This window comes from Osmerus eperlanus, chromosome 23 (genome assembly GCF_963692335.1).
Source record: "Osmerus eperlanus chromosome 23, fOsmEpe2.1, whole genome shotgun sequence".
NCBI lineage: Eukaryota > Metazoa > Chordata > Actinopteri > Osmeriformes > Osmeridae > Osmerus > Osmerus eperlanus.
The window spans coordinates 2,709,964-2,736,435 of NC_085040.1; the positions used below are offsets into that span (position 1 = coordinate 2,709,964).

The 26,472-nt window shown below is 50.0% G+C and overlaps 1 protein-coding gene and 1 long non-coding RNA gene across 2 annotated transcripts; one reads left to right on the forward strand and one right to left on the reverse strand.

The window, feature by feature from the left end:
- Nucleotides 1–106: 106 nt before the first annotated feature.
- Nucleotides 107–1,366, forward strand: LOC134009929 (uncharacterized). Its single transcript, XR_009928286.1, has 3 exons — nt 107–314; nt 543–637; nt 1,291–1,366. It is a non-coding gene; the product is annotated as an uncharacterized LOC134009929 (long non-coding RNA).
- serpinh2 (serine (or cysteine) peptidase inhibitor, clade H, member 2) lies at nt 1,302–17,069 on the reverse strand. Its single transcript, XM_062449706.1, has 5 exons — nt 16,931–17,069; nt 15,825–16,441; nt 12,786–12,878; nt 12,453–12,685; nt 1,302–4,277 (listed from the first exon to the last, which is right to left on the reverse strand). Exons 2-5 carry the CDS (start codon nt 16,432–16,434, stop codon nt 3,969–3,971), a joined length of 1,245 nt encoding a protein of 414 aa, XP_062305690.1. The 5' UTR covers nt 16,435–16,441; nt 16,931–17,069; the 3' UTR covers nt 1,302–3,968.
- Between the last annotated feature and the right edge of the window lie 9,403 nt (nt 17,070–26,472).

Genomic DNA, 26,472 nt, shown 5'->3' on the forward strand with positions numbered 1-26,472 from the left:
TGAACAGCAATGCTCTGCCTGACTGCTTTCAGAAAAACATTATGAACAATATATTGCATTAGGCTACCCCTATAAAATAAACCTAGGCCTGCGTTAATGTGGGAAATTGAAGTTTGCATGGAATAAAGTAGGCTACTTGTAAATGTATCTAAATTGCTATTACGTAATACTTTTTCTTCTATAAAACATAAAGAACGCAGCGGGGGTAATATAGCACAGGATCACAGAAATCTGAATATGAGCGCGCGTGCGTTTGTTCGAGAACACACTACCAACTGACACTGTAGCTGGCCTGTCCTTAAAAAGACGCCACGGTAAGATGGTTTACATTGTGTTTAGTTCTTGTTATTTCTTGTAGTTGTGTTTCAGTCTACATTAGCCCAACATTTCGCAACATTGTGAACTTGTTTATTTATCTGCTATTCATTCACGTTATTCAGAGGAGGACTAGTCTTTTCAAATGTCAACATGAATTTCCAAGAGGTTACATATCTTGAAACACCTTTATTTACTCGACTCAAACATGCCTTTTCTCTCTCAAGCTTTTAAGAGTAACAAGGTGAAAATGGAAGGACATCTGTAGGCCTCCCGTCTGTGACCCTTGAGAATCTGAGCCACTTGCCTTTTCCACTAAAGGGTAAGTACTGTTTCTGGGATGCCTTCGGACTACAACAGAGTGCTCTTCACTTCTGCTGCTCTTTCTCAGTCTTTCCTGCTCTGGGACTGGTTGCAGAGCACTCCCAGCAGAACCATGACAAAAGGGAGCAAGGGAGATAGAGTTCAGGGCCCAATGTTATTTTTTATTTAAAAACTAACTATAAAACTTTAAACTCTTTAGATGCAGTTCCACTCTTGGCTGAGATACTGTCACCCTGCCACTCCAACCAAGCCCCATAATGAAATTCAACTCAATTACCTGTCCACTCCACAGACAGTCTGGTATCGCCAAACTAGGCTGTGCCTTGCAGCAACTGTGTCTGCTAGACACACTAAAACGTACAACAATTCGTACAAACCACATTAAACAAAAATAAACCCACAGAATGCTCCCATCTATCACATTCTAAAAAGTGTATGTTTTCCAAAGCTTGTATATTGAATCAATTCATGTCTTTTTAATATGAAAATCCATACAAAGTAGGTTGACAGAACCCTTGTCCGTGTCAACTGTTTACTAGCGAGATGCTTTGGAATCTCAGAGCAGGCTGAAGGAAATACTAAATGCTACACAGACATGTTTTTAAATCCTCCCTTGTGCTATCCACCCCCCCCCCCCCCCCCACCCCCCAGGTTTCCCCAACAGTGGGTGAGTTGGAACAGGCAGGCAGCCATGCATCTGGCTGCTGCTGTTGAGATTATTGTGATGGTGAGTCAGCAGGGTAGCCTACGGATGCCTGAGAGAGAGAGAGAGAGAGAGAGAGAGAGAGAGAGAGAGAGAGAGAGAGAGAGAGAGAGAGAGAGAGAGAGACTGATGTTCACAGCCTACGCCCCCGGGTCCATCAGCCCCTGTCAGTAGAGCAGGTTTTTACACCCCCTCTCCTCGCTAGCTAGCCACTGTACTGCATCTCCTCCTTTCCTAGCCAGAGCTGTACTGTAGCATTTGCGATTCCTGCACAATGCTCTTCATTACCTTGTACTTCACAGCTGTGGGGTGGGTGTAATTGGCTGTTGGACAACACACATGCGCACAGACTCTCTTACACAGACACACACACACACACACACAATCACCCTCTCTCAACATGTTATTACAGCTACAACAACAAATGATTGCTTCATTCCACTCTACCCTGATACACTGTGTGATTAGGCTAAGCTCTGTTGACGTTTGGTCCCCTGTTTGAGCTCCAGAGAGCTAGACTTCTGTGCTGTAGAAGATTTAAGGAAGGTTGTGCATTAGCGGGTTTCATTCTGGTCTCTGCACAGCCCATTACAACAACTGTGCCAGGACAGATGTACTGCACATTCACACTTTTACCCCCCAGAGAAACTACATCCTTCCTCTTTTGGTCCCAGACCTCGCCCGCCGCAAGAACCTAATAATGTCATTTCAAAGTATGTGTCTGTGTGTACAGTACCTGTGTGTGTGAGACCTGCAAAGCACTAAAGCATACTTTGGAATCAGATGGGGGGGGGGAAGAATATAAAACCTTTTAATAAAACATGAGTGAGCAGGGACACGTTCTTTTTTAAGATTAATGGCAAGGAGCGTCGTCTTTTCTTATTTCTTTTTTTCATTCCTCCCGTTTTATTTCTCAATAATTCATTTGTGCAGAAATAAGGGACTGTTTTCCTCCCCGCTTGTTTTGTAGCCTTTGGAAAGTTTGTCAGGGGAAGTTTTGGACGTAGGGAAGGAAGGGAGGCATACAGTGTTTAAGAACGCTATGGCAGCGGAACTTTCTAGGACCCACGAGTCTTCAATTTGTCTCCACTCAGAGCTCAATATCTGACACGTCTAGGGCTCTAAATCTAGTTTCATACCCCTGCGAGGCTTTGGTCCGGACAATATATTTCTGTGCAGAGAAGTATTAGAAAATAGCTTCGTGTCTGGGCCTACAGTACCGTATATCACGGCTGTCAAGAACAGGACAGGTGTTGTTTTTGCTACGCTAACGACTAGGCCCACATGCTTTGAATTATACGCCCGATTGATGCTGAAAGTAGGTAATTGAAAAATAAAAGAGATTGAAAAAGGCAATACTGACTTGAAATAAGACCGTATTTTATTAACACTGAAAAAGAAATAACTCTTGTTGACGTGTTCGACAAACAAAATGATTTCTTCCAACCCACCACGGTAATGTATTAGGGTATAAAACTCAACGTCTTGCACCACAGTCGATGGCAGCGTTTAGCTGACTGCGTTCACTCACGCTTCCCTCGCCTCTCTAGTTCTCCCATGCACCACAGGGCCATATGAAAAGCCCATATTGAATCAATAACACAGATGATGGCCGTAATAACCATCAAATCAAGCGCATTCAAGTCGACGGACACAATTGGTTACAGCGTATTAGCAGAGGGCGATACGGCGACACCATTGATCCCTGATGGAATTAAGAGATTGAAAGGTTGGCCGTCACCTCCATGTTGTTGACAGCCATTCTGAGTCATTAGCGCCATTAGCATTAAGCTGGCCCATCAATAACCACTTGGCTGAGTGATCACTCTCCCCAAGACACCACCCGGGGGAACGCTGCAACCCCCCTTGCCAGCTTATCTGGTCGTGTACCGTCAACGGGGGCACCCTTGATGTGACTGACACGCATACCAACACACACACCCCTGCTGTCTGCTGTGTCGTCAATCTGTCTCCTGGTACGACTCGGTGAGTCTCCGTCCGCGAGCGGCCGTGTTGTTGAAAGTCAGCCGCTGCCAGATCTTTGTCAGCGTGTTAGTGTTTGTTAGAGTGCTCCTGTTTTTCAGTTTGTCACTGTTGACTCTCTCACCACTGCCAGTCCTCTGAGGTCCAATCTGTCACGGCCTGTATGTGTGTTTGGACGAGCGTGTGTGTGTGTGTGCGCGCATGTGTGTACAAGTTCTTGTTTTAAAACATCTTTCAAATATGGTAATTCTCTTGTGTTTCCACTCGTGTGTGCCACAAGTGTCAGTGTATCTGAGTCACGACGTGTCAGAGTCCTGAGTGTCAGTGATGCTTTGTGACAGCCAGCCACAGTCTGATACTGTGTCACAATGAATGGCATAGCCAAGTCTCTATGGGCCAGTCTCAGCTTACAAAACACAAAGCAGTCTGCTACAGTGGAACAAGTGTGTGTGACTTAAGTGAGTGTGTGCATGTGAGGGAGAGAGAGTGTGTGTGTAAAAGTACTACATTCTTGGTAGCTGGGTTATTGTGAAATCCTGTGTGTGTGCGTGAGGGAGAGTGTGTGCGCATGTGTAACGTGCATGCCCGTGTGTGTGATTGAGATGGTGTCGGAGGGGCCAGGCGATGTTGGGTCTGGGTGGGTCTACAGCTCGTCGTAGAGGGCCTCCCCCTCCAGCAGGTCCACTGCCCCCAGCAGCAGCGGAGCCCCACTGCTGTTGTCCCTCACCAGGACAACGAAGGAGTGGTCCGCGTAGAACACCTTGGGCTTCTTCTCCACAATCTCGTCCTCCAACTCCGCCGCCCCCTGCCCAGCATCGGAGCCCAGCTCCAGGGAGGCCCAGTGCAGGACTCCCCCTAGGTGAAGATTTCCCTGGTTCTTCCCCAAGGCCCCGGAGAAATCAGCAGTCTTCTGGTCCCAGGCATCGGTCAGGCCCAGTGCTGACAGCTGCTTCTGCCAAACACAAACAAGCAGCGTGGAGAGAGAGTGAGAAATCAGGACTTTGGATACATAAACACTAACTCGATTCAAATCCCTCAACTGACAGTTTCCCTAAACCTCATCACACACCAAGAGATGTCAGCTCAAGACAGCATAGACGCCGCAGATCAATTATGCAAGCGGAGACAAGCTGAAAAGTCCAAACAATGAGAGAGCGTATTTTAACATGTGGTGACAGGGATGGCTGACGGGGCACCCTGCCCTTTTGTAAACTCACAGAATTATCAACACAAACACACCCTGCCACAACAACAACAACAACAATAACCGAACAGTCCCCAATCTATCAATAACATTTCACACAAACCTTTTTTCCCCATTTTTATTTCTCCCTCAAATTTGGTCAAGTGACAGTTGCCCTTGTTGCAACTCGAGGTACAAAGCTATGGGGAGACTAAAGGGAGTAAAGATAGAGGGAGGGAAGGGATGGGAGGAAGTGGCCCATGAATAATAGAGGAGTGTTGCCCGGCGACCTCAGCCCCCCCTCCTTTGTTTTCTCTCAAATATGAATTCCACAGGAAGACGTGGCTGACAGGTACTTTATACACCCACGGCACAGGGCCACTCACTCTGACAGGCCTGGACGTAGAGGTTTGTGTGGCGTGTTTGTGTGAGTGTGTGTGTGGCAGAGGCCGGGTGTATGTGAGAGGGTGAGAAGTGAGTGAGTGATGATGCTGTTCTCTGTATAATCTCGCAGGTTAGCCTTCGCAGGGCTATCTTTTCATAATGTCAAACTGTCACCCGAGTCGTGAAATATTCAAAAGTTTGTGAAAGGTGGATAAAGGAGGTTAAGTTCTTGTAATCGGGTTTCTGAGAAGCATTTTAATGCCCCTGTGTTACGACTTGCTACAAGAACAGAGCCTGCAGTTCTATATAATTTAGATGTTATGGATGAGTTAATAGGCAGAGAACTAGTGTCAGCTTAGTGTCTTCCCCCTCTAGATGGGATAACTAGATCGACTTCCTCCAGTGTGCATGGTGTGCCCTAACTCCCCTCCCTTGGCCTGTCCGCTTTCACGGCAGTCCTCTCACACACACACACACACACACACACACACCACCCTCAGCTCTAATGCACTTCTATTGTCCTCATCCATTATTCCTCCTTTCTTCCTCCCTCCTTCCCTCCTCCACCACTTCATCACTGTCTCTCTCTGCTGCTCTGCCACTTCCCTGGCATCCTCATCCCTCATCCGCACCTCTCGCCTCTATTTTATCCTCCTCCGTCTCACTCCCTCCATTTCTCACTCCGTCTTTTTCTCTCCCCAACTCATCCTTCTCTTTTTCGACCGGCGCCCCCCTTGTATACATCACTCTCCCCTGCCCTCCATCTCCATCGGCAATCATTTCAAGGTTTTCGCTCCTAATCTTCCAGCAAACAGAAATAGACTGAAGCCAGTGAATTCTTCACCTCGTGGAAGATGGATGCCCACCATGAAGTAAAACATAGCCAGAACAGAGTTTCCTCTCCTCCCATCTGAAAACAGTCTCCGGCAGAGACCTTGGTTGGCCTGACCTTAAGCAGCTTGTTGCCAAAACAGCAACATGAAACCGTGCCTCGCCACGACAATACTGTCATCAGCTATTACGCTCACGTAACGACATTAGCTGGAAACTTCTTCCCCTTCACCAACCCCACCCCTCGTCTCCTCGTCTGCTACGAAAATACACGACGACCCAGCTACTTCACAACCCTTGCTGTCTCCTTGCCTCCATCTCCTACGTCCAAAGATAAACTCCGAGGCTTGCTTAATTTTTAAAAACAATCGAGCGTTTAAAAACGAAGCGCCTGTGTGGCGCCGGGGCCCCTCAGCAGAGGGGTGATGACTGGGCCGGAGAGACCTGCTGCTGTCGGGGTGTGGCACACCATCTCATGGACCCTCGGGGACCCGCTGACTTTCTGCCTCTTCATCTATGACTCTCTCCCTTTGTTTCTCTCTCTCCATCTGCCTGCCTGCAGAGGCTGTACTGAGGGACCAGTAGCTGACGTCCATTGTCAGATACGGTTTGGCGCAAAGCTATCCGTTTGAAGCCACTCCGCGCTACATCCACCGCCGGTCTAGCTGTGTGACTGCCTCTCCCTCGGTCTGCCCCTGCTCTGTATGCAGGAGAATGGCTAATGTAGCCTTGAGCTGTGTGGTTAACTGGGCCCGCATGGCAACTCTCTGGTGTGGAGCGCTCGGTATCCAAATTAATTAGCCGGACGATTGAAGAGAGTAAGTGGATGTTGGATGAACCTCGGGATGAGGGAGTTAGCTACGGAGGGCAGAAGTGCTGGCCGAGTGGCAGGCAGGCTAGCTACAGTAAGCTGGATATCCAATTCCCATAGCGTTGGGGTTTTAATAGAGAAAGCAGCCTCCATGGGCACACTGTGATCCAGGCTGGGAGATGAAGAGAGGGGAAAAGGAAGGAGAGGGGCGAGAGGGGATGAAGGGAGGGGAAAAGGAAGGAGAGGGGCGAGAGGGGATGAAGGGAGGGGACAAGGAAGGACAGGGGCGAGAGGGTATGAAGGGCGGGGACAAGGAAGGAGAGGGGCTAGAGGGGATGAAGGGGACAATGAAGGAGAGGGGCGAGAGGGGATGAAGGGAGGGGACAAGGAAGGAGAGGGGCTAGAGGAGATGAAGGGGACAAGGAAGGAGAGGGGCGAGAGAAGATGAAGGGGACAAGGAAGGAGAGGGGCTAGAGGGGATGAAAGGAGGGGACAAGGAAGGAGAGGGGCTAGAGGGGATGAAAGGAGGGGACAAGGAAGGAGAGGGCCGAGAGGGGATGAAAGGAGGGGACAAGGAAGGAGAGGGGCGAGAGGGGATGAAGGGAGGGGACAAGGAAGGAGAGGGGCGAGAGGGGATGATGGGAGGGGGCAGCGGTGAGGGAGCATCATGAGGTGAAGGAATGTCTAAATAGCACTCTGTATAGCTGCTTATTGCATGTGGAGTTAAGGGACTCACTCATGAAACAACGAGAATGTAAATAAATTAAACTCAACCCACAATCATGTTCCTTCTCTCTCGCTTTTCCTCCACTACCCTAACATATTCCACCTCTCCTCTGACATCTTTCTCTCCTACTCCCAGCATTGAACCTTTTCTGTATAATTCATCGGCAACTGCATATTCTATTGACATGCTTAACAGCATAAACAATATCTATCTAGTTGAGAACAGGTGGATGCATTATGCATGCAAGAAAGCAGCGTTACACACAAACACAGCATAGGCCTTGCGTCTTTGAACATATACAATTGCGCAGAATGAGAATACTGTGAGTGGGTGGGAGGATGTGTGTGGGGTAGTGGCGTCATTGTCAGCCCTGATCTGTGTGTGTGTGTGTGAGAGAGCGTGTGTGAGAAGGTCTCTCTCCTTAAGCCCCAGCAGGTCATCAGCAGCTCAGCCCACTGATGTCTTATTTACATGAGCTTTTGCTTTTTACCTCTCTGACACTGTCGATATCTTGCCTCTTTTCCATTTGATTCCCCTCATCCTCCCTTCTCTCTCCTTCTAAACGACAGTTGCACAAGGTCAATTTAAACTACACTTTACTGTCTCATGAAAAGCAATGAGCTTTGAAGTATTGGAGTATAGGCTAGTAACTGCAGTCAATGAAACACTTGTCATTAATCACTAATACTGGGCTGTGGTTAAAGGTAGAGGCCTCTGTCTTGATGCTGTGTACCGTACTGTGCTCTTGTAAATATTTCATCACCTCTTGACCTCATTAGCCATGATTGAGTGAACTCCTGTTTGCCGACTCATACGTCTTAGTCCGTATATTTCCTGATCCAGGGTGTGTGTGTGTGTGTGTGTGTGAGCGCACGATGTGTGTGTATGTTTGATCCAGGGAGAGAGCAATCACGGGGGTTAGCCAGTGACCTCCAGGCCCGGCTTGTTAGATAAGACCAGAACTGTAACTTCAGCCCTCTCCCTTTCTCTCTCCCTTTCTCTCTTCCTGTGTCTCTCTCCCTTTCTCTCTCCCTTTCTCTCTCCCTGTGTCTCTCTCCCTTTCTCTCTCCCTGTGTCTCTCTCCCTTTCTCTCTCCCTGTGTCTCTCTCCCTGTGTCTCTCTCCCTTTCTCTCTCCCTGTGTCTCTCTCCCTTTCTCTCTCCCTGTGTCTCTCTCCCTTTCTCTCTCCCTGTGTCTCTCTCCCTGTGTCTCTCTCGCATTCTCTCTCCCTGTGTCTCTCTCCCTTTCTCTCTCCCTGTGTCTCTCTCCCTTTCTCTCCCTGTGTCTCTCTCCCTGTGTCTCTCCCTTTCTCTCTCCCTGTGTCTCTCTCCCTGTGTCTCTCTCCCTTTCTCTCTCCCTGTGTCTCTCTCCCTTTCTCTCTTCCTGTGTCTCTCTCTCTTTCTCTCTCCCTGTGTCTCTCTCTGTCTAGCAAACCCTGGCTTCTCCAGCAGGGCCTGTCCTTCACTAGAGGAGAGACAGGCCCAGAGCTCGATATCTATTTATAGTTTTCGCCGCTTTCCACCTCGTCCCCTGGCACTCGACCCTCCCCTCCGCCCCCCACCCCTCCACCTCCTAGCCCCTCCGCCCGCTGAATGTCACTCCTATTTAGGTCAGTGGGGCCCAACGCCCAGTCACTGAGCTCTGCCACATTAGCACACGTGAGCCCTACCACCAGGAGCCACATCCGAGATGGAGGGAGGAGGAGGAGGAGGAGGATGTGGCTCAGTCACACACATGACTCAGGAGATGAAGAGAGAGAGGAGTGGAAGGGGAGGATGTGCGTGTGTGTGGGGGGAGGCAGGGGATTGTGATTGGGTAGTTAGTGACGGTATGACAGCGAGCGTGTATCAGCATTCCCCTGATCATTCGAGTTTGTTTGTTCCAGATGCAACCCCCTCCCCTTAACACCACTCCAAATTGGGGGGCGTCCTCGATCCTGACAGACAGAGGGGTAAACAGCATTAACGTGCCGTGATGAGCAATATCTTCTCTACCCCATTGGAGGCGAGAGCGTGCGGGAGAGGCACTGGCAGGGCTCCCAAGCATGCCTGTCTGCTGCTGGCCAAGAGGAGAGAGGGATGAGGGGGAAGGGAGGAGGTAGAGAGGAAAGAGGATGTGGAGCAGAGTTAGTAAAGAGCTTCAGGGGCTTCAGTAATGATTCCTCAAATACTTTCTGAGATGGGGGGAGGGGGGTGGAGGGAAGGGAAGGGGGGGGGGGGATGAAGCAACTGACAGAGAAAAACATAGAAAGTAGGAAGATATAAACTATTCTGCATGTAGGTTATATAAGACGGACTGTATACAGTAGCGTATTGAACAGTGTGGTTCTCTTTGAATGCCCTCCAGCATCTGAGGCAAGTGCATCAGAATGTGCTTTCTTTCTCTTTAACTCTTCTGACCTTGTAGGCATATTCTGGAGAGATGTTCTCAGTCTCCGAACCCAGGCCACCTCCTGTGTGTCAGAGGGGCAGAGAGCCACCGTGTTAATGTCAAAAGCTTGTTCTTCAGGGCAGGCCTCAGCAGACAGGGCTTCCTGACGTCTGTGGAGGTCTCAGCATGGTTCGACCGCAGCACCACGCTCTCCGAGATAGGAGACATATCCTCCAGAGTTTGCCACTCTGTCACATAGACGAAACTGCACTGCTACATTTAGGCAAAACAAGATACTGTAGGATCCAGTCAATGTAGGCCAGCACTGGGAACATTTAGTTTTAGACATCCTCCCCTATCTGTAAACTAACTCTATTTCTATTTTTCCCTTGTAGCTCTTGCAACTGCCAACCCTTACTCACAACAGTCATGCCATCTAATATCTCCATGAGTTGAGGTCACGTAAGGATAACATTAAGAAACTCTAACCTCTTTCTCTTTTCTCTTCTCCATAGACATAGGATGGCATACAACAACCACACCCCGCCAATTGACACTCCCAACCTTCCCGAAATCCTGCCCTGGCCTGGGACCCCTGTCCCAGGGGAAACCCCCCATAACAGCCTCCCTGTGGGGCCGTGCGTGGATCTGGGCCGGCGTCTACGCCCGTGCTACGGCCCCCGCGGCTTGGCCAAGTCCCTCCTCTTCCGTTTCTCCCAAGGCTTCTCCAGCCAACCGGTCAGCAGCCCAGATACAGCCTCGGTTCTGATCCACATGAAGCTGGAGGACCCCCAGGCTCTCACCATGGCCTCCTTCGCCTCCACCCAGGCCAAGGAGCACGGCGACGGGGCAGCCCTGGTGCTCTTCTTGGCCTCCTCTCTCCTAAGCCAGGCCAGAGAGCTGCTGGCGCTGGGGGTGACCGGGGATGAGATCCAGGCAGGCTACAGGAAGGCTTGTGGCAGGACCCTGCTCCTCCTGGAGGGGATGGGCTGTGGGCGTCTGGCGGAGCCCAGAGAGGAGCTTCAGGTGAGGGATGTCCTTAGGGGCTTCCTGGCCTCCCGGCAGCCCGGGCTGGAGGCCCTGCTGGAAGGGGTGGTGGCAAAGAGCTGTGTCCACAGCTGGAGACCGCTCACCTCAGGAGTCAGTGGAGAGGTGTGGGAGGGGGTGACCTTTGACCCCAGCTGTGTCAGAGTCTGTGTGGCGCTGGAGAGGGAGAGCACAACAGAGGGAACAGGGATAGAGGACGGTGAGATGGATGGAGGTGGAACGGTAGTTGGTGAGGAAGAGAAAGACAAAGCCTCAGGAGAGGAGGAAGAGAAGAAGGAAAACAGGGAGGAGGAGAGGGCAGAGACAAGAGATGAGAAGGGAAGTTGTATGGAAAACGAGGAGAAAAAGAACGAGGAAGAAATTGAGAGAACTGTAGAAAGAAAAGAAGAGAAAGAAGACAAGGAGAGTGAGAGTCAAGAGGACCAAACAGAGAAAGAGACCGAGGGCCACGATAAGACAGAAAGTGCGAAACCAGGAGAGAAAAGTGCTCAGATACAAAAAGAGGATCAAGAAAAGAGTAATAGAAGAATAGAGAAGAGGAGTAAAGATAGTGAGGAGGAGGAGGAGGACAGAGTCTTAGACGACTGGGTCGATCTAGGCCTGGAGATATGGGCAGCCAGTCTAGATGAAGACAGAGTGGAAGGGGTGGTATGGACCGAAGAGATAAATGTAAGAGAGAAAAGAAATGCTGCGAAAAAGATACACGGAGTTTGCAAAGACCTGCCATCTGTCAGCATACATGGCAGCGTCTCCAAACTAACAGGACACTTCTCCTCCATGCGTCAGATGCACAAACATATTGGCTCTGTGCACTCTGTCCAGCACAAACGCAGACTGCATAGACCACGAGGTCGTCTCACCAGCCCAGCCCCTCGCCCACCGAGCTACCACAACCACCATTCTCCCAGGAAGACCCATCCATCCCCCAGGCGAACCCACCCAGCCGACCCCCACCAGAGCCTCCCTCTTCAGGCTAGTGTTGTGGTGGAGGAGCCCCTGGATGGAGAGGCCTGCTCCAAGGTGACAGTCACCCTGCGTAGCCTGGACCAGACTCTGCTGGACAGTGCCGAGCAGGCCGTGGCTGCCTCCTTGAGGGTCTACCGCTCTCTCCTAACGGACCCCAGGGTGGTCCCCGGGGCAGGGGCCTCCGAAGTTAGCCTGGCTGTGGGGTTGACCCAGTACGGGCTGGGCCTGGTGGGCATGGAGCAACTGGTGGTCCATGCCTTCGCCCAGGCCCTGCTGGAGCCAGTGAAGATCCTGGGAGAGAACGCTGGGACCCCAGCTGACCTGGCCACGCTCAGAGGCTGCATGAGCCGCTGGGCGGGCCAGGGGGAGGAGGACGAGAGCCCAGGGTTAGGTCAGGGGGTTGTGGACGGGTTAGGATGTAAGGCTAGTGCCATACAGAGAGCCACAGATGCCTCTCTCACCATCCTAACTGATCTCCTCAGCCAAAGACCGGAGGAGGAGGACAAGAGTCAGAACTTCTACCCAAGAATAGTCAGCACACCGCTCCCATCACCTCCTCCATCAGACAACACAGACATTATATAACATACTTTTTCATATGATATTTATATAAACTAATTTATATCAAAATATATAATTGTCTATTGTCTGTATATAATTGTCTGTTCATTTGTCTATCTATTCTACCCAATCCATTACAAAACAAATGACCAAAGACCATCCTCCGCTTAAGTGTGACCTACAGTACAGAAGAACTGTAAGCCTCTGTATGCCTGTGTCCACCAGCAAGGTAAGAGGTGCATGTGTACCTGTAGGCTTAGAGTGCTTCTGAGGTTGGCCCTGGGCAGGGATACGGCCACGCTGGTGGAGGAGGTGTGGTTCAGCCACTTGGCCAGCAGGTCCAGGCTGAGCAGCTTGTCCAGGCGGGCCAGGCTCTCCACGTGGAAGGGCATCAGCAGCACCACGCTGGCCCCACCCCCCCACAGCCTCAGCTCCAGCACCTGCACCATGTTCTCCACATCCTCGTAGTGACGGTACACTCCTGGGGAGGAGGTGTGGAGGGTGAGGGTGAAGAGTATGTGGAGAGAACAACAAAAAAACTATGCAGAGCTGAAAAAGTGACTCATGAAAAAGTGGTCTACCTGCTCTGTGCATCATGGGCACCTTGGTGTACTTAGCTCCCAGGAAGGTGCGAAGATCTGAGGTGTCCTCATTAAACTCTCTCTCCCACAATCCTGTGGGAAGACAGGGACATAATTACATTGGAACATTTGAATGCCTTGAATGTGTAAAGTGGGATTCCACATGGATATGCTTGAATGAAAAAATGGTGTATATGGACCTACTGGGTTAAAAGGGATAGGGAATGTTCTGATAATCATATCAGAAACCCACACAATTAAGTCTTAATGTGGGACACTTGATTGAAAGCCCCAGTGTTCCCCTTGACAATAAAATGTCATTGGTTGAGGTGGACAGGTCACTGGGCGATTGTGCAGAAGGCAAGTGAATCCCATCATTTAATGGCTAGTAGTTCCATTTACCATTCAGACCTATTCAACTAACAGCTAGCATTAGCTCACCTCTTGACTACACAATTTCGTTGGACCTGACAGACTTCAAATTGCACCTCGGTAATAAAGTACTCCTCACTATAACCCAAGACCTTTCGCTGCCCCTTTAGATAAAGAAGAGAACATCACAAAGAGGGGCGGTTCGATTGGAGGAAAATAAAGTAGATAACGACTTTGAAATCTTCCGTGTCACTCCTCGCTAACGCCACCCGCTGCAGCGTAGGACGCGGGAGGAAACCGTTGGCTTCCTGGGAGCCGCGTTGGCGTACCGCACGCGCTCCGTCTTTCCCAACATGCACACGCTGGAAAGAGAGAGCTCGGAGTGTCCCGTTTCTGTGATTTCTAATTAAATTAAACGACATCGCCGTAAACAAAGTGCCGCATCTGAGGAATGAGGTACCTTCTGGCGGTCATGTGACATGACGGTATGACGGGGTGATTTCCACAAAGTGAGGGGTTTATCTCGCAACCCGACCCTCTGGCTGGCATTCAGGAGTACACAGTGATCTGGGTTTGCGTGTGTGGGCCTGTGTCTAGACAAGCTAGTGTGCTCAGGGCTTTGGTAGAATTATATGAACCCAGCCCTGCATTGCAGAGGAGGCTGGCACCTATTAATAACAATAAGCTAAACAATGACAACTGTGCAGTAATGAAAACAGTCCCCCCACGCTCCCAGATCCATAGCACAAGACATTCTGGCTTCTAACTACAATCAATTGAGCCAACAACTTTCTTCTGTTGTTCCCTTCATCTTCTCACTGATTACGAATTGTTGTGGCGGTGCAGAACTATTATTAGAGGTTAAATATGCATGGTTCTCTTTTCTTTTTTTTTTCCCTCTCCTTTGTTGCGTTATCTGTGGGTTTTCTCTGCAACTGGTTTGCTGAGATCCTGCAATTTTTCTTCCCCTCTCGTGTTTGTTTGTCTAACGCCGGAACAAAGCCTGCATTAATTAAGTGTGGACTGGAACTCCCAAGGTAGGCCCCTTTTACATCCTACCACCATGTCTGTCAATCTCACTCTCTCTCACGCTCTCTCCTTTCCTCTCCCTCCCTCTCACAGCAGGACACCACGACTTCTTTACCTTTCTCCCTCCCTCTTTTCTTCCCTTCTTTACTTTTCTCTCCCTCCTCCTTTTCTTCCCAGAACTTTGCCCACCTGCCCCGCCCTTACCCTGCAATGTTTCTCTTTAGATTTCCCTTGCTCCTTACTCCTCTCTCCATTCTCTTTGCTTTTAACAATCCTCCTCTACCCCCGCTAATTGCACCCGTCGTCATCTTCCATCCACCCCTTCCTCTCTTTCTCCGGCTCTGTTGTTCTCTCTGGCGCTGGGAGGGAGAGAAGGGAGGCAGACACAGTACAGAGCTTTTTCATTCCGCTTTTCGATAATTAACTAAAAAAAGAATGAAACCGAAACAAAAAATAACGATAAGAAGGAACCAGATGTTGTTGCCACGGCGAGAGGATCCTCAGCCACCATCACAACAGTGAAGATGATTTTCTGAGAATGCTGCATCATCACAGACCGAGAATCACCAACAAATAAATGTATTAGGATGGAGCACGGGCAGTGGACGACAAGGGAAGAAACATCGACTTCTTTTAAAATTATAAATCAAAACTCGGAATCCAATTTGTGTAATCTAATTCCTGCGCTGTAATCTATTGCGTGATCTAATTTGTATGTTTCATCCCCAAAATTAATGAACTAACTAACTACCGCTCAACATAGAAACTAATTTAGTGACGAAGTCAAAAACATCAAACAAAGAAAATTAATTAGATTGCTTATCAATCTACAGTCGGTGGAAATGCTATTTTCTGAGGGCTGTCTCTGTTGGTTACTATGTTTCCCTGAAAACCTCCCTCCCTCTCTCTCTCTCTACCTGAATAACCTGGAGGGAGAGATTCAGAGACAGAGGGAGGGAGAGAGGAAGAGAGAGCCAACAGTGCTGAGCGTGAAGCCCACACTGGCACAACCGTTGATTGAGGCCCACTTCTCGTTGCCCCTCCGCTGCAGATTTTAAGCGCTGCAGACTTTAAGCGCTGCAGACTAGCAAGGCTGCAGACTGTGAAAGCTGCAGACTTGGAGGCACTCTGAGCACAGATGCCAGGCCTGACGCCAGGGGGAGAGAGCCAGGACACTTGTTACTCAATTATTTAGGATGACACATCACCCCTCCCGATAGAAGATAAATAAGCTCTCAGTGATAGACCAGAGAATCATCCTTTATCTGCTGCGTCCACCAGCTGGGGTCTTACACACACACAGGTGGGCATGCTGCCTGGCACACACACTCTTCACTAGGCGAGCTGGCACGTACGCAGTGCTGAAGGAACACATGCACATAAATCATAATTACAGCTCAACATAGACAACCAACCACCCACTCACATCTAAGGGACCCCCAGCAGGTTAGACTGTCTAATACACAGATGTGAATGAGAACAGAGCATCTCTAATTATACTAAATGAGGTTGCACACACAAATCTATTTACACACTCATCATTCAGTCCTCCACAAATGAATTTTACATTTCCTGCAACAGCACTGTGAGAGGGGTGTAAGGTGGACTGAATGTTTTAGCATTTTTGTTTCTCCTCACCTTTAAAACGCAGGGTGTTGGCCACGACCAGAGCTCCAGTCTTTGTCTGGATCTCACCCCTCAGCGGAGCTCCCTCCACCCCACCCATGCCCTCCGTCGCCCAGGCGTGGAACTGTTTCAAGTCCCTCTTGGAATCCCCCTGTCCCAGGGTCTGATGCTTCAGCCCAAACTTCCCCTTACTCTCCTTCATGAAACCCTCACTCAGCTGTGGCCCTTGCTTGGAGAACACAGCAGAGGAGCTGTACAGTCTGAAGCTGGTGCCATTGGCCTCGCTGAGAGACTCCAGCCCCCCTGCCAGCTCCCCAGCCTGGCCAAGTTTCTTGGAGGTAGTGGGTGTCTGGAGGAGGTCATGGAGTTGTTTGGCGGTGGTACCCCCAGCCCCTCTACCCAGAGCCCCCAGGGAGGAGGCCAGGAGCAGTGGGGAGACAAAGGTGTTGAGGGCCCCGGACTCAGAGCGGAGGGCCCGGTACAGGCGCAGACCTAGGGCCCAGCTGGAGTCACCCATGGGTGGGGGACTGGCAGGGGCCTCCTGGGTAGATACCCCAGAGAACCCCTGGACCAGCAGGGCCAAGAGTGTGATCAGGTGAGAGATGGACACTGACTGCAGCATGACACACCTGGGGAAGCAGGAGAGAAGAAATTAGATATATTTTTGGTTTCCCCAATGACGGAGAATAAAATAACCAAAGGTTTTTCGCTATGATGTGTCTTTCAATGAGCGTAAAACCCAGCAAGCCACGGACTGTCCGTATTTGGCCTTCCTTTTAGGAAATAGGTCACTGAAGACTACACTTCCTTAGCCTACTGTATCCATTTAAAAAAAGCTCCTCAGCTCAGACGGAATGCAAATTAATAGCTATTTCAATTTACTGTCCAATTTTCGCACTGTGCTGCCAAATTTGAGATAAATCTTGATTAGACGTTAGATAGGCTACATGTATGTAAGCTCGTGAAGCTTAATTCGTTAGTTCGAATGAAGCGCCCCTTTCAACGAAAAACCCGAGTTTACTGACAAGCGGATAACGACATTACGCGAATGACGTGTGTTTATCTCTTGTAATATTTCGAGGACGAAGCGAAAGTGAAAAGTCCTTTGTCAGACATACCGTTAATTAATTTAAGTTCTCTCATGCAGCTATTTCCGCAAGTTGCTACACTGGTGGTTTTCTGCGAGCTCAGACGTGGCAAAGGAAGTTTGCCTAGGTCTAACCCAGCTTCCCTGTTCAAGTCGGGACAATTTATTTCGCCTTTCCAGAAATTTCCAGCATTCCATTGGGGCAGTGCTTAATGTTAACACAGTAGCCTATAGTTTCCGAGAGGATGGTCTATGCTTGTTACGTTTACATTACATTTAGTCATTTATCAGACGCTCTTATCTAGAGCGATTTACAGTCTTGTTAATACACAGATGTAGCCTATAACATGGATTTAGAATGTTTTATGTCTACAGTCGGTAACTTTATGTTAAACATCTATAGTAGGCTAGTAGAACTACGCCGGTGCGGGGAGGCTAATGCATATGACAGTGAAATGGGGAAAATAGTTTGACACAACACAGGCAGACCACATAACTTGACTGAACAACAACTCCAAGCTTGTGCGACTCAATCTCTGTTCTTTTTGGCTGGAGGTGCAGTTCGTGTGTGAGTCGTGAGGGGTCGCTAACGATCTTTTTAGCCTCGTTCCATTTCATTGACCCTGTGTGCCTCTACCAACACCTTGTATTTCGACCCAGCAAGGCTGAGCCGTGCTCGACCTCCCAACCATCGTCCTTCAGCATTTCATGTCTCCCCTCGTTTTCCGTCGATTTACCGGTGTAAAACTCTAGATGGGACATAGCAACATAGAGGGATAGAGGAAGGATTATTTCCTAATAGCAACAACTTGTCAGGAAAAATGGGCATATAGCTCAGTCTTAGCTGCAATCGATAGATATAGAGATTAAGAAGGAAAGATAGTCTAAGAAGGAAAAATAGAAGATCTAGAAATGGAAGTAGATAAGGGCTACAGACAGACCACCAATGCAGAGCAATCAACCTGAACATGACAGCCTGTAGAACGAACCAATTATTTACCTCTGTCAAATCAATAGAGCTCTCCGAGAGATAGCCATCAGCAGCAGAGACTCTGCAGGCGCAAACACACACACTTACACATTTACACTCACACACAGGAGCTCTGTAACACGCAAACACACAACGATGCACTCTCAAACATACGCATGCACACACTTACCGAATCAGACACGTTAATACTTTCTCACCACTACCACACACCGGAGCTCTGTCTCACACATACACACAGTGAAACGCTCTCTCCCTCTCTCTCCCTCTCTGTCTCTCACTGTCTCTCACTGTCTCTCTCTGTCTCCCTCTCTGTCTCTCACTGTCTCTCTCTCTCCCTCTCTGTCTCGCTCTCTGTCTCTCACTGTCTCTCCCTCTCTGTCTCTCACTGTCTCTCCCTCTCTGTCTCCCTCTCTGTCTCTTTCTCTGTCTCTCTGTCTGTCTCTCTGTCTCTCCCTCTCTCTTTCCCGTCCCTCAGACAGAGGAGCCTTGTTGCCTGTACTTGTTTGTGACAGTATAATATCAGACTCATGGAGATGGGTTTTGGCTTTCTGAGAACTGTGTCTACAGTAGGCCCATGACCATGAATAACTGTATACAAACACATAAACAGCCATTTCTCATGTACACCCACCCGCGCGCGCACACACTAATGATGATGATGAGGCCACCCTGCCACCCTGACCCTGGGCCGTGGGCGTCCGTGTGTGGGATGAGTGTAACCGGAGAGAGCCTAACTCGTGTCGGGGGACGCGGTGCCCGGAGGCCTCTTGCACCACATCACCGTCAACGGCGGCCGTAATGAGCGCGCGCAGGTGATTCAGACGAAGGCGGCCGTGCTGTGGTTAAACGAGCCCCTGGGGAAGTGAGACTGGGGGAGGGGGTCATGGGGAGGCGGGGGGGGGGGGGGGGGGGGGGGAATACCGTCTATGCATTTGTGATCTTCCGGGCCCTGGGGGAGCATGTTCTGACCGAGGCACACCTTTAAACCCCTCACCCTTCTGATTCTTGTCGTTACGGGTGCCGCCAGACACCGTTTCTCCCCCCTCTCCTGGTGGGGATGTGAAAAAGACAACTTCACTATCGAGTTATCCACTTCCATGTCCCTTCCAGCTGCAGTTTTCCGGCTGTGGTCGGGTTAAACGGCTCATGGCTCCGGGGCAAGACTGCGGGATCTACACCTCGTACACACAGCCATTACACTGGCACTGCCCTGTCTGCCTCCAGCGACGGTAGAGACCACCCTCCTTCTCCCTCCCTCCCTCTCTCCCTCCCTCTCTCCCTCCCTCTTTCTCTTTCTCTTTCTCTTTCTCTCTCTCTCTCTCCCTCTCTCTCCCTCTGAAGGATTTGTTCCATTTGACTCCACTCTACCTCCTTTTCTGGTTCCTGCTCTCCCTCCCTCCACCTCACTCTCCTTGGTGACGACATCCCCCGTTCTGCTCTCCCCCTCAGTCTAGCCCCTTCTCTCAATCACTCATCACCTCGTTCACCCCCTCCCTCTCTCCCTTATTCCCACATCTCTGTGCACCTGAGGTCCAGCTCTCTCAGACCGCACCTCCTCCTCAGGGCCCTCCACTCTCCTAGTCTGACGTTTTTTCCCTCTCTTTTCTTGTCACCGAATCAAATCCTGTATAAGCCGCGTTGCTATGTGCCAGTGACACAAGACATTAAGCAGGTAAGAGACCTTCACCATAAAACGTAATTAACTTTCCTTATGAATACATTAATGCTCTCTCCATTCTGCTTTCCATACCTGCAACCCCCCCCACACACTTTCACTCCTCACCACCTCTCTCCATCTCTCAATTTCTTTCATATTCACTCTCTCTGACTACCTCTCCTCACTCTCCCTTCCCCTTCCCTCCTCCTGCTTCTCTCCTCCTCCCCTCTCCTCCTTCTCCATCTTCCCTGCTTCCCTCCCCCCTCTCCTCCTCATCTCCTTCTCCCCTCCCTCCCCTCTCCGTCTTCCCTGCCTCCCTCCTCCTCCTCCTCCTCCTCATCTCCTTCTTCCTTCCCTCCTTCTCCGTCTTCCCTCCCTCCTCCCTCTCCTCCTCCTCATCTCCGTCTTCCTTCCCTCCTTCTCCGTCTTCCCTCCCTCCTCCTCCTCCTCCTCCTCCTCCTCCTCATCTCCTTCTTCCTTCCCTCCTTCTCCGTCTTCCCTCCCTCCTCCTCCTCCTCCTCCTCATCTCCTTCTTCCTTCCCTCCTTCTCCGTCTTCCCTCCCTCCTCCTCCTCCTCCTCATCTCCTTCTTCCTTCCCTCCTTCTCCGTCTTCCCTCCCTCCTCCTCCTCCTCCTCCTCCTCATCTCCTTCTTCCTTCCCTCCTTCTCCGTCTTCCCTCCTCCTCCTCCTCCTCCTCCTCCTTCTTCCTTCCCTCCTTCTCCGTCTTCCCTCCCTCCTCCCTCTCCTCCTCGTCCCTTGTTCCAGATCCCAGGTGTTGGATGCTGTTCAGGATAAACAGTGGAGTGTGTGTACGGTTGGAGCTGGCTCCCCCCCTCCCCCCCTCCCTCCCTCCCTCCCCCCCTCCCCCCCCCTCCCTCCCTCCATCTGTCCGTCTCTCCATCAGCAGCCTCAGCTCGTTGGAGCCTCGGGGGGCTGCTTTCAAACAGGTCTGGGCTGATCCACTGGCTTCCCCCCAGTGACTGACGTCTGTCTGATGGAACCGGTCCCAGGTTCTGCTCACTCAGCCTAATCAGGCCCGGATTAATGCAGAGCTCTGGTACTGGTCTGGTCCTGGTGTGACTGACCTCCCAAGAGCTGCTCTGAGAAGGAGCGAAAAAGAGGGGGAGGAGAAATAGGAGCTCCCCTACCAGAGGGAGAGTAGGAGTGAGTCGAAGGTGGGGGGGAAAGGGAGGGCTGGGGAGAGGAGAGAACGTGAAGCTGAGAGAAGTGGGGTAGGGGAGAGAGGGAGGGAGAGAGATGGGAATGAGAGAGAGAGAGGGAGGATAGGAAGAGAGAGGGAGGAGAGGAAGAGAGAGGGAGGAGAGGAAGAGAGAGGGAGGAGAGGCCTTGTTCAACACCGCTGAAATCACAGACACATCTGCTGCCCGTCTCACATGTTTCCAATAAGGGCTTTAGTGTTTCCTGCAAGCTTGTGAAAGTGGACAAAGCTATTGGGGGGGGGGTTGGTGTGTGAGTGTGTGTGTCAGTCACTGCTTCTTCATTCCAGTCTCCTTGAGTAATGTTTAAAATGTACAAAACCCCAGTAATAGAACACAGACACACTCACAAACACACACACACGAATGGTAGAAAGTGGCATTATTGGGACTGAGTCAGCAAAGCAGCCGACGCCAGGTCTCCCACCTACACTACAGTGTGCCAGTGTTGACAGCTGTCTTTATAGAGGTGAGGCAGGGAGCTCAACCCCACCCCCAAAACAACATCACTCAGCACTGACTCAGATCACAGAGGAACAGATGCTAGAACACGCAATCAGCACACAAACACACACACACACACACAGGCGAACGCACACACACTGAGAAGCACATGCACAAATCTCTACCAAGGATGCACACTCGCACACACACACACACACACTCCTTCACTGTGTTTGCCAAGGGCCCAGCTGGTACTGTCATGTCTGATAGGCTGAAGCAGAGGCAGGGGCGGGGCTGCGGGGACGAAGGCGACGGAAAGGTAAGATGGATCCAGCAGAATGCATTAGCCGGCTGCTGGGACTGCGTGTGGGTGTGTGGTTGAGTGATGGGCAGAGGTGTGAGTGTGTCTGTTCTGAGATATCAGACAACACTTGTATCATCATCATTGTAATCATGTGGCTGGCTAGTCGGTAAGGTGGAGACGTTATCTAGGAGATGTGCTGGACTCCTTCCAACATAAACATACTTTGGAATCTGCTTGAGATTCAATACTCATCTCTCTCGCAGATATAACATTGATATGACTCTCTATTCTCATCCATACAACGCATTTATTATTCACACATTCCCACCATGCGTGACCATACATATTTATGTGGTGCACGCAAACACGCACGTACGCTCACATGCGCGCACGCGCACACACACTCACACGCGCACACAACAGGTCCCTCCGGGCTGAAGCTGTCATGGCAGTCCTCCAGAACAGTTACTGTATGGCTAACACACAGAGACGCAATGTGTGTGTGTGTCTGTGTGTGTGTGAGAAAGAGAGAGAGGAGGGGAGAGAGGTAGACTGATTGATAGCTGATGGCTGCAGGGCAAGTGGCCACTGATTTGTGAGTGTTTAGAAGAACAGGAGGAGAAGGAGGAAGAGGAGGTGGAGGAGGAGCGGGCAAGTTTAGAAGTTTAGAGAGGAAGACAGTGCATCAGACTACCAGGTATTCACCTCCAGTGGAAACAGGTTACACCACGCCTGTAGGCTACACACACGTACACACAGATACACATAAACACACTCAGACATACCACACACACACAAAGAAATGGAAAGGATGAGCGTCTGAGAAGAAGCTAAAAGAGTCAGATGAAACAAAGTGTGGGGGCAGGTAGAGAGGGAGAATGCGGCCAGAAAAAGGTCAGAAAGAAAAAAAAAAAAAAAAGGAAAAGAGAGACTGAGAAACAGTAAGAGAACGGGAGCAGGGAGGGAGGCTGAAGCGCCATGAAAAAAAGAAAGAGGGAACAAGTGAGAAATTGAGCGAGATGAGGTGAAAAAGAGAGAGAGAGAGAGAGAGAGAGAAAAAGAGAGAGAAGGAGAGTAAGATATGGGCCTCGGAGGATCCGGTGAGAATCAACAGGTTATGTCATTTATCCAAATAATGACTCCAGCTACCGCCAGGCCCAGGTCAGGAGTGTGTTTTCAGGGCATTAACACAGGCTCATAAAGGAGAGGCAAACCAGCTCTGTGTTCCTATTATCCTGACACCCCCCCCCCATCCCCCCACCCCTCCGTCGCTCCCTCGCTCCCAGTTTCCTAAGCCGCTCTGCTATTCGCTCCACCGAGGCTTAAGATGGAGGGATTTCAGCTCTAGCGCTCCGTTCCTCTCTCTCTCTCTCTCTCTCTCTCTCTCTCTCTCTCTCTCTCTCTCTCTCTCTCTCTCTCTCTCTCTCTCTCTCTCTCTCTCTCTCTCTCTCTCTCTCCTTGTCTTTTTATCACTCTCTCCTGCTGTTCCTTATCACCCTTTCCTTTCTCTCTTTCTCCCTCCCTCTCTCCCTCCCTCCGTTTCTCTCTCTCTCTGCCTCCCCCTCTCTCAGTTCATTCCCAGTGCAGCCCTGTTCAGCGGATGCTATCAGCTGTCAGATTTAATCCAGTATGAATGTCAGGGGGTCACATGATCATTTGATTCTTGTAATATTGGCTCTTAATTCCTCCGGAAACAGCGATAGGCTCAGAGGGAGGAGTAACTATGGCTGACTGGTTCACCGAATGACTGGTTAATGGACTGATTGGCTCACTGACTGAAGCCTCAATTGATTTGTTGCCTTGACTATCTGGTTGACTGATTTCAAGCACTTGGCTTCTACTGTAGGTAGCCTGCAAATTCCTCATAGCCAGCTATGTCCTGCTAGATAGCCTTCTAAGTCATGTTAGCCAGCCTGCTATGTCATGCTACCTAGCCTGCTAAGTCATGTTAGCCAGCCTGCTTAGTCATGCTACCTAGCCTGCTAAGTTATGTTAGCCAGCCTGTTAAGTCATGCTAGTTAACCTGCTAAGTCATCCTAGTGAGCCTGCTAAGTCATGCTACCTAGCATGCTAGCTAAGTCATCCTAGTGAGCCTGCTAAGTCATGCTACCTAGCATGCTAAGTCATGCTAGTTAACTTGCTAAGTGATGCTAGTGAGCCTGCTACCTGCTAGCCAGGCCATGTGTGGGCTGAGTGGAGAGTTGGGGGTCTGTAATCTGCGAGGCAGTCACTTTCCTTACACAGCCTGATGATCAGAACAGAGGGAGATATGGAAGGAGGTAGGAGGAGGATACAGAGAGAGAAAGAGTGAAGGTGGAAATAGACAAGAGGAGAGTGAATAAGGGGGCGGAGGGAGGGGGAAAAGAGAGAGAGAGAGAGCGACAAAGGGCAGAGAGATGGAGAGGGAGAGAGAAATAGAAAGAGAGTGAAAGTAATCAGGAGGTTGGTCTCAATCATGTTTTTTCCTAGCGTTCCTCCTCTTGTCCCTGTGCGCTTGCCAGCATTTGGATGTATTAAAGCAGCCTAAATTATTTCACAAGCGTCCTGGCCTTCAGTACATGAGGGGAGAGAAGGAGGAAATGATTTACAAGGCACTGATTATGGCTAATTATGAATCTGATGAAGGGTTTTAATTAGTGGAGCCAGCACTCCACTGGAGAGATGAAGGCAGAGGCTAGGAGGTGGAGGAGAGAATATGAGAGGAGGGAAGGGGGGGAAGGAGAGAAGGAGAAACAGAGGGGCAGCAGAGGAGGGAGAGTCCTGAGAGTCCAGGGAGGAGAGAGAGGGATGTGGAGAGGGAGTGGGGCGATCAAAGAAGGTGAAAAAACCCGGAAAGCAGAGGTAGAAACAATTAGGAAGCGAGGGGGAGAGACTTTAGAGGGGGAACGAGGGAGGGAGAGAAAGGAAGATTGAAAAAAAGGGGAAAGTGATCTGACAACGTGGCACTTGGCTGTCACCTCTGGAATTGTGGGAAATGGATTGGGTTCCTCTGTTCTGCTGGGTGCGTGAGACGTTCCTTTGCTTCTCGCGTGCTCCAAACAGTACGTTATCCCTCTCTACGCTTCCCTGTGTCAAACCATTATCACTCCCTCTCTGTTCTCCTCTCATCCTCTTGTTCCTCCTCTAACCCTCATTATCCTCCAGTGGATTTCTCTTCTTCCCTCCGTTCTGTTCTGCTTCCTGCCAACCCTGACCTCCTGTCTACCATCCTTCTTTGATATTCCATTTTCAAACCCCCCATCCCCATCCCCCTCTCTCTCTCTCTCTCTCTCTCTCTCTCTCTCTCTCTCTCTCTCTCTCTCTCTCTCTCTCTCTCTCTTTTCCCATACAGTATCTCTCTCATCCCCCTGCTGTCGTTCGTTTCTCACCTCAGTTTTCAGCCGCTGCATAATTAATTAGCAGTGCTGTTCACTATCAGCACAATTACTCCAGAGAAGAGCGGGACGAACAGAATATCGGCAAAATGGAGATGCAAAAAAAGAAGAAAAAAGAACTGAATAGAGCAAGCCTTTTAATCGAAAAATAAAATAAAAAGCTCTTTATGTGGGGGGGGGGTGGGGGGGGCGAGTGAGTGGGTGTGATTACTGTAATGCTGCCTCCATTTGGAGCTGGACCACTCAGGAGGGCACTCAACAACCACGAACACACAGAGCCGACGACAACAGCAACGGCGCCGAACGGAACTTACGTCTCCGGCGTTAGCTTAAAAGAACCATCAACTGTCGTTTGTGAAACTAACTGATCCGCGTTCGAAAGGAAGACAATGCGCGCTCATTGAATGTACTTGACACATCATTTAATTCATCAGTGGGACAATGTGGAGGCACGTTGGGGCTCGGAGGAGGCTAATTTGGTGGCTGCTAATGTGGGCGTGATTATGGCCCGGTTCATTTTCCATCTCAGCACACACACAAATAGGCATCCACACATGCACGCAACCTCATTTGGCAGCAATTGTATATGGCTTTGCTTCCAAACATCCATTACTGTAAGACCATAAGCTCTAATGAGGACAGACTTAGCAAAAAGAAACAACTAAAAGGGAAATAATTAAACAAGGAAGGTACTAAGACAACACACGCACACACAGAAACACACAGAAAGACACGGACCCACACATACACACACAGACACATACAGAATGAAAGAGACAACCTGGAAGGCATACCTAATTACTGAAAATGTATGGGCCTGCATTGTGCCATGTAAGGTGTGTGTGATTTGCATGACAATGTTTCCCTCCTGTGTTAATTGTTAACTCAGGCTAATTACAGCCAGTCTGTCATTAGCTCCGCACACCCGCCACAGCACCGCCCAGGGTTTGTGTCCCAGACACCCTGACAGACGGACAGAAGGAGAGCAAGACGAGAAAAAAGGAAGGAGAGAATGAAGGAGAGAATGAAGGAGAGAAGGAAGGAGAGAAGGGAAAGAAAGAAGGAGAGAAGGAAGGAGAGAAGGAAGGAGAGAAAGAAGGAGAGAAAGAAGGAGAGAAGGAAGGAGAGAAGGAAGTAGAGAAAGAAGGAGAGAAGGAAGGAGAAAAGAAAGGAGAGAAAGAAGGAGAGAAGGAAGGAGAGAAGGAAGGAGAGAAGGAAGGAGAGAAGGAAGGAGAGAAAGAAGGAGAGAAGGAAGGAGAGAAGGAAGGAGAGAAGGAAGGAGAGAAGGAAGTAGAGAAAGAAGGAGAGAAGGAAGGAGAGAAGGAAGGAGAGAAGGAAGGAGAGAAAGAAGGAGAGAAGGAAGGAGAGAAAGAAGGAGAGAAGGGGCGAGGAGCTGGAGATAGAAAGCTAGAAAGGTAAGATGCGGTGATGTGGATACAGAAAGAGAGTGTGTGTCAGTGTGTACATGTGAGTACACGTGCATTTCCCTGTGTGTGTGTGTGTGTGTATGTGTGTTGAGACAGGCCAGCGCAGTGTTAATGAGAATGTCTGGAGGTGGAGCTGTTTTCCTTCAGATGTCAATGTGG